General features: G+C 42.9%; 1 protein-coding gene across 1 annotated transcript; it reads right to left on the bottom strand.

The window, feature by feature from the left end:
• Positions 1–1,884: 1,884 nt before the first annotated feature.
• LOC119394261 (acanthoscurrin-1) lies at positions 1,885–8,319 on the bottom strand. Its single transcript, XM_037661547.2, has 3 exons — positions 8,273–8,319; positions 4,951–5,294; positions 1,885–1,968 (listed from the first exon to the last, which is right to left on the bottom strand). Exons 1-2 carry the CDS (start codon positions 8,282–8,284, stop codon positions 4,953–4,955), a joined length of 354 nt encoding a protein of 117 aa, XP_037517475.1. The 5' UTR covers positions 8,285–8,319; the 3' UTR covers positions 1,885–1,968; positions 4,951–4,952.
• Between the last annotated feature and the right edge of the window lie 441 nt (positions 8,320–8,760).

Genomic DNA, 8,760 nt, shown 5'->3' with positions numbered 1-8,760 from the left:
TCGTGAGCATTTGCTCATAAGCCCTGACGAAGACCGGTCCACCGGTCGAAACCATTGGTAAATAAAATTAAGATAATCGCTTGGTGTCGTCTCCTCTCTCTCTCTCTCTTTGTCTCTCTAACTCTATCTCTCTCTCTCTCTCTCTTATATATATATATATATATATATATATATATATATATATATATATATATATATATATATATATATGTAAATGCCTCTAAGGGACACTATAAACTATGCGCATCACTAAAATTTTTTAAATGTTGGGTAAGATTTTTATTGTATGATAGAAATCTACTATTCCAACACTTGTATTTTTGCAGGCAACATGCATGAGCAGGAACATGCGTTTGAGGATAGGTGTGTTTTTTTTAAGGAATGTGTATTAATTCCCCAATACGGACTGCGAATGGGGATTTACAGTCCCTCAATATGATTTGTAGCTCGCGTGTATTTCTTGACTGGTAAAAAATTCGAATGAGCCATTTAAAGGATCAATATGCTTTCAGTGCTTCCTTCCAAGTTACGTAAATAACTAATTTCGCTTGCAGTTAGGTTTTTTTTTAGAAAATCGAAGTTTGTACGTTCCGGGGAATCGTTAATACATGTTGATACTATAGCGATATCTGAAAATCGCATAAATGCACGTATGTTTTGTCAATTATGTGGCAGGTGACACACTGTACTCTATAAGAGATTTGAGGAATCCATTGTCGGCCTGGTATCAAAAGTAGCCTAGGGTCGCCTCATGTAAAAACAGTACAAGCAGTATCGTGTAAGTCAAAGTTCTGACATTCTGTTTTAACGCTTGTTCCTCCAGCAGGGTGAATGGAGGTCGCTTTGTGCAACACTTGCAGAACGTCTTTGTACACAGCGTTCCAACGTTCTCTGAATCGCAAGTAAGTAAATAGGATGCTCGCTGTATCACGTCTTGTTGGTCCGCTCTACAGCAGCGTCTCGCCTACGAGAAATAACCCTATGAATATTGAACAAATTCACGCCATTCGCATCAATGCGCGCGAATTTCTTACACTTTAGAGCAGTTCGCAAGATGAATGCCAAAACGATGCTCCTCGGGTAAAGCCCTGTATGTATAGCAATTGCTGTTGTCTGTCTTATTCCATGATGTGTGGGATGCTTCAGCGCCTAGCCTAACCACATTGAGGAAAAGTCCTCTTGTGCATTGCCCCGCTCCTGGTTATGTCCATGTATTAATGTCTGTTGCCTATTTGTGTGAAAATGTAACTCGAGCGAAAATTTAAGCTTGATTCACATACTCAGTCATCTATGTCCGCGAAACATGGTCAATACTTGGCATGGGGTTTGTTATTCCATAGTCATGGACGCGGTTGATAACTGGCTCTCCTTCTACGCATGCCTCTATAACATATATGTATGGGGTCTTCAGCTGACCATTAAAAGTTGTTCTGAGTCAACGCTGTGTGTGTTTGTGTTCTGCTTCGCCTGTCCTTGTTTCTTGCGCTGTTCGAACAGGTATTATGACGTACCAACATTCCCATCTTTGCAACCTTTTAAAGCTATTTTTCACAAATTTGTTGCTTCAGCATTTCAGCATGAATGTGAACCAAGGTAACCATATTGAGCAAGGCGTTTATTTGGGTAGTATGCATTGAACTGAGTAAAACAGCGCTTTTAAGTTGTGAATGAGGACAGAACACACATGAGTGCTGAACGACAAGAGACTGCGCGCAAAGCAATAGTGAGCGCCGTAGTCTCTATGTAGTTTAAAAGTGCCGTTTCTTCCCACAAACATGTGTTTCTTACCACAAACGTGTACGTGTGTTTTTGTATGTAGGGCGAGCTTTCTATATTCTATTGCTCAGTTGTTTTTAAAGCAAACAATGCGCACACCATGACTGATAGTGCTTCGAAGTTATTTATTTAAATACGTTTTGTACAGTTTGGCTTGCTTTTTCTTGAGTCGTCTTCCGCAGTGAAGTTACACTGAAATAAATGGGAGAAAGATTACTAATGAGTATTAATGCGCCTACTTTCTTGTTTGCTGCATGTTGCTTGTCTACAGCACTCGACGTGTGTTCTGCATAGCAACACGTCATATCTCAGATTAGCGCAGGGTCTGAACGATTACGTAAAAATAGTTGCTGCAGGTCCACCGACTGCTGTACATTGTTTCTTTTTGGAAAGGAGTCCAAATTTTAGAGGTTCTACATGTTACACTCCTATCCTTCTACCTTTATGCCCGCCTTATCGAAGAAGCAAATAAACTACAGAAACACTACTGCAGCACTTCGCACAAGGCGTAAATGATGTGTGCAGTAATGAAATAAAATGTAAACTTAAAGCCCGTAGCATGAGGTGGCACAGGAAGGTGATACCTGCGAAGGCTACAATAAGCTGTCCTTCGGATATCAAGGGATTGAGCAAATGCAAAGAACAGCGAATATTTATATTGCCGTGAACTTTCACAAGTCTTGCGCGTCTCTCATCCAGTAAGGCAAACATTTAAGAGGTTTCTGTGGCGGGTGCACGTCTAGTTCAAAGAAGCTATATAAAGAAGGGTGGTTCGATCATTCTTGCTAAAATAGATCAGGCCTTGGCAATAAAAGACCTATGCATCGCATCACACTTAATTTCCACTTCCTTTAATAATCGTCGCGTTATAGCGGTCGTGTTATGCAGCTTCAGCACTTGCAGGCAGTGCTGAAGCTGCCCGTGTCACCGCGACTAATAGGGAAACATCCGGCATCGTTTTACACCAATAACATGTATCGTGTTACTGCCCTAAAATTTACTGAACACGCAATTCAGTATCAACTGCAAACGTCACAACGTATCTTTTGGGTCACGCTGCCCCGCACATTCCCATACGCGCTGACAGAAGGCAGTATGCTAAAATAGAATGCCCCCTTTCTATCGCTTTGAAAACTATTGCTTTGTAATGGGGACGATTTCCAACTTATCGATAATAAGTACAGCCTTTTCTACTTAATTTTTCCGCTGCGCTCCCAAGTTGGCGTGACTTCTATTCACGGAGTTGAAAGAGTGATTGAATATGAATTTCTCTTCCAGAAACAGCGAAATACATGCAACAATAGAATTCGAAAATACGCTTTACTGTCGGCGGGCAGTGCAAGGAAGAATGATATATTGGAATCCAACTGGCCGAGTGGAAAGTAATATTCCCCTCACTAGCTTCTGACCGCAGATCAATTTGTAGCCTATTGCTCCATTTCATTGAATAATAAAGAAATTCATGATCCGTTGGGAGCGTCAACTCGTAGCTACAGCTTTCATGCGAGATGAATTTTGGATGAAGAGGTTTTTTTTAAATGCGAAGCATTTCTTAGCGAACTTCTGCGGCTTTGAGGGTATCTATCTATCTATCTATCTATCTATCTATCTATCTATCTATCTATCTATCTATCTATCTATCTATCTATCTATCTATCTATCTATCTATCTATCTATCTATCTATCTATCTATCTATCTATCTATCTATCTATCTATCTATCTATCTATCTATCTATCTATCTATCTATCTATCTATCTAGCCGCCTACGACTTTGTGCTCTCTTGGCCGTTTCGTTAATCGGATGAATGCGAAAATTGGTGCGGCATAACATGACCTTATTACGAAGATGAATGACAGGTCATAACGTGAAAATCATGACATGCATGTCATGAACAGCATGATTTACATTACACGGCATTGGGGCTCTTGCGGCCGTTCCGTTAATTTCATATATACCAAAATTGGTATGGCGTGACAAGAGCTCATGACGAATATAATGACAGGTCCTAACGTGCAAATCATGACACGCATGTCATGTGCAGCATGATTTACATGACGCGGTCTCGGGGCGCTCGCGGCCGTTTAAATGAATAGATATATACGAAAACTGGCATGACGAGACATTTGTTTGAGGAACGCGTGTCATGTATGTCATGATTTACGTGCCACGCTCATGTTGCATTTGCGGCCGTTTCGCTAGCTTGATATGTACCAAAACTGGTATTGCGGCCGTTTCGCTCTTTTGATATACACCAGATCTACACCAAAATTCGTATTGCGCGATGTGACTGTATGACGAACATAAATGACAGGAACTAACATGCGAATCATGTTACATGCATGTCACGTACGGTATGACAGGTGGTAACATGAAAACCATGATATGCATGTCATGTACGGTATGATTTACATGGCACCGTCATGGTGCGCTTCCGGCCGTTTTGTTAACTGGATATATACTGTAGTAACTTGGACGCAGCACACAGGTCCAGAACACCAGAGCGTTTATTGCCGCGTGAATCCGTTCGAGCTTATATGCCCCAGCAACAGTGACGTCACGAAGTGCCGATCACTAGCAGACGCTGGCCGGCGTTTTAATCCTTCTGCTACGCTATAACATATACCAAAATTGGTATGGGATGACATAAGTGCGTGATGTGCAAATATGACAGGTCATGCATCGTATATACCAGAATATACGTTTCATTGGTATGGTATATACCAGATTATGCATGCGTGCGTGCTTCTCCCTCTCGCTCTGTTTCTCCCATCTTTCCACTCTCCTTCCCTTTTCCCCAGCGTAATTTAGCCAACCGGACTGCTGTCTGGTTAACCTCCCTGGCTTCTCCCTTGTGTATTCCTTCCTTCCGTGCGTGCATGGCAAACGTGCGATAGATGTGGAACTAGATGCCATGGCATGAATGATTTCATTTGGTTCAAAGACAAACAAGGAGGTTTATGCAGCGCTTTGCTGGCTGCTTCGCATTACATCGATTTTCACAGTGCGTGGGATCTGCCGGATTTTTTGTAAGCGATATCAGCCGCAACAAAATGGAAACTTTCGTACCAAAGCTGGCCTGAAATGTATATCGCGTAAACTGAGTACCTGAGCTTCTCGCGTTGCAAAGATTCCCTATAATACAACCTGTCTGAATTAAACGAGGACACGTACTCTCAACCCAGAAGGCCGTGTCCACCGAAGTGACCACCGTGGACTCCGCCGTAGTTTCCAGCGTAGGAACCAGCGTAAGAGCCACCGTAGGCGCCACCGTAGCCGCCACCATAGCCGCCACCCAATCCGCCTCCGAGGCCGCCAAGTCCACCACCAAGGCCTCCAAGGCCTCCGTGTCCGATTCCAGCACCACCACCAAGGCCGCCGCCGTATCCGAGGCCACCGCCGAGACCACCACCGAAACCACCACCGTGGCCCAGGCCGATGCCACGTCCGATTCCTCCGCCGAAACCACCAGCGAAGACAGTCGAGACGGCGAGGCAGAGAACGAAAGCGACGGCCACCTGTGGAGGGTCGCGATTAGTGCATTCACTTTTAAGTGCAGTATTATTTGGTGGGTCGGTGGAATATGCCGTGTGAAGCCAAAAAACTTACTTGGGCCCAACTTTGATCCAAAACCCCAAAAATTAAGCACATGCAAGACGCCACAGATGATACACTCATTAAGTAAAGGAAAGATGAAGGAGGTCCGTTTACGAAAATTTAGTAAAGTAATACATGGAAATATACATATGTCCAGTAGGTTTGCGCAGCGTAGCGGCAATGACATATAACGATCTTTAATCGTACTCTAATTACTACGTGGGCACGGCGCCGGTCACGATAACGAAACCTACTTGTGTGTTGGACATTTCGTTTTCAAGAAGGTTCCGCTTGGCGTTTTTCAGAACAAGCATCTCACATACCTCGACGACGCCACCTCTTCGCAACCTGCTGTAAGGTTATTGGTTTTAAGCTCTGACGTCTCCTCCTACCGACTATGTGATTATGATTTCCTTTACATTTGTGTTTATACAGACTCTTCCAATGCATTTTTTAAGCAGGGTTCATACCAGCAAAAATAATCGATTGGCGACGTCTACAGCAAAAGCGACATCCGTTCAATCTCTGGGTTATGCCTTTGTGAGAAATCCAAGTTACAAGGCGCACCATCCTTAGCCACATAGCGTTTGTTTAGCGTTCAAATGGCCATTGCCAAACTTTCCTTGTCGCGCTCCAGTCCATTAAACTGAATTTAATGCTTGCATTCAAATCACTGAAGAAACCGGGAACTGTTTGTCTCTTGCAGTTTGCACACATAAGATTTTTTCTCGTTTCCTGGTTAGTGTTCCCAAGAAGTGTAACTGGAAATGAAATTATTGCTGATATTTATTTCGTAGCCTAATCTAAAAAAATATTCCGCAGATCCCACGACTTGTGGGAATCGGTTTCATGCGAAGCAGCCAGCGAGTAGTTGTCTGTGCTGCATTTTTTTTTGAGCCAAGCGTTACGAGGTGGATGGACGTGTTTTTCTAAATCTAGTAGTCTTAGCAGGCACGTCGACTGCACTGGTCCTTAAAGGGTAGCTTCTAGCCTGACGTAACGTCAGCATTAACGTTAGAGCACACATGTCAGTATTATCGAAACGAAGTGCACTTTACGATACGATTATGTGAATATCATACGTAACGTTTGTTAGCCTATTCATAAGGGTTCGGTCAACGCTTGATAATAGCTTGCTGAATCATGGAGATAAAATGTATTGTTTATTAGACTGATATAAAAGCGGAGCCTACACTGGAACCTCAATTGACGTTAACCCGTTATGATGTCTGTATCATACGTGCACATATATGATGTTTATTGCTTTGATATAAAATTAGATAACCAGCACTGCAACCACAATTCACGTGGCACCGACCTTACGTCTGCACAGGGTATTTTTCTAAAGCAGTTTCAAGACCTGGCTGCCTCAGTGTTAAAATACCGGACTACCACGCAGAATGCTTCGGTTTGATTCCTGCTGGGGTACTGATTTTCATTCTTTGCATTCATCGGGTCAACGCTGCCGATGTCGGTTTTTTAACGCCGTCGCATTTGAATTACTAACGTTTGTACACGCCGTTCCTGGCCAGATATAAACTGTCAATCACCTGTGGCGCATACACGCATACCGCGGCCCATGGTATACGGGTATGTGCCACACGTGTCTTGAGGAAAGGGTATGACGACGTACGTGACAGGATTGTCACGTTGTTCATGTCATGACCAAACAATTATACTCGCCAAGCTCTGTTAGCCTGCCATACCGATTTTCGTCTACACCAAGTTGAGGAGGCAATCACGAGAGCACCCAGACGTAGGCGGCTAGATAGATACGTAAATAGAAACTTTGTTCGCTAATTTAAATATATATATATATATATATATATATGTGCACGTTTATGCGTAAGTGGCCACTACTTGGTATAGCCTCCTTGATTAGATTTTTATGCCATGCGCAGTCGCAGTCATTTCCGGATATGTATTATTGCATTGTTTTATTATGCTGTTTGCCATCAAGTACCACGGGTAGTCGCAACCGTATACAATGAAACAGTGCGCCTATAATGTCCCCTGAAAATTATGCTCGCGTTCATCGCAACTAAAAGTATGTGAACGTATTTATCGCTCCGGTATGTTGCGTCCTTTATTTGTGTTCATTCTCAAGTACGATTCAAGTTCTAAAAGTGCTTAATTGTCCGTATTTGACATTTTCATGGTCGCCGTGTAACGGCTTCTGTAGCGCTTATAACTGAAGGTTCTCGGGGACATCGCATACACAGGAAGATTATTTTTCGAGAAAGCAGAATGGCGTAAAAGTTCAAGGAATACCACTCTCTTTGAACTTTATACTCGGCTCCGACGCTGTAAATCTAGCTGCACAGTACCACAAAAGTCTGGAGGTGATGCGGGCACATTCTAGCTTGGAGTCAATACTCGGGCCGATTGGGCCTACGCTCGTTCTGCGGACATTAAATTTGTTTTGAGGCTCATCTTTTAGGGTCTTATTAAACAAATGCGACCTATTAAATGAATACTAGTCGTTGTCTGGATGCTTTAAGACTAACTTAAAGGGATGTTTTATCACAACGAAGGCGTAGCGAACACAAGAACAGGATAGCTCTTCAACAAGTTCATGTAACCTTTTAAAAGTAATAGTTGAATTTTCCGGAGCTTCTGTATTCCAGGTTGGACAAACATTGGCATTCAGTTCATTTTCATGATGACATCTTCAGCTCGTCCGATCTGTCCGAAAGCTTTCGCGAGGAAAAAACAAGTAACCATAGAATAAAGTCATCCCAATTGAAGGGCTCTTGCGAATCCAGTGTCTTCAAGGCCAAATTGATTCCCAATATTCCTGGCTTCACGATATTAACGTTGTGCCTATTTTTCAGATAGCAGTTGCTATTAGTCAATGGAATTGTCTAAATTTACGAATTAAAATACAAGGAGGTCTCACCAGAGTCCTCATGATCGCGGCGCTCCTTTCCTTCACGTTAGACGACGGAAAAGTGTGATCCAGTAAGGAGCATTCGGTGCCTTTTATACTCAAGTTAACTTAGTTACGCCTGTCTAATTAGCATATGCCCGCTCACGTACCTTTACGTCTCACGCAGATTTTTTAATTTACTTTTATTCACCTAAAAGCTTTTCCAAGCACCCTGCTGATAGAGCTCAGGCGGTACGTGATCACCTGCATCACCATGTTTCTCGCTTTTTACCTTTTAACTAGCTCCTTTTTTCTAACAGCACGTAAAGCCCATTAAATCTATCTATCTTTCCGTAGGTCCCGTTGTGGAGACGTGAGGGTCACAGCCGTACCTGAATGAAACAGGCACAAGAACGACGTTTTATTATTGTTGTGTGGCACAATCCTTGAGAGATTAGCTTCAGTGCGCGCCGAATTCTTTAAATTGAAGCACCGATTTCTGCTGAGAGTGTGTTGCA

Source organism: Rhipicephalus sanguineus, chromosome 5 (genome assembly GCF_013339695.2).
Source record: "Rhipicephalus sanguineus isolate Rsan-2018 chromosome 5, BIME_Rsan_1.4, whole genome shotgun sequence".
NCBI lineage: Eukaryota > Metazoa > Arthropoda > Arachnida > Ixodida > Ixodidae > Rhipicephalus > Rhipicephalus sanguineus.
This window is presented reverse-complemented; position numbering and strand designations above follow the sequence as displayed.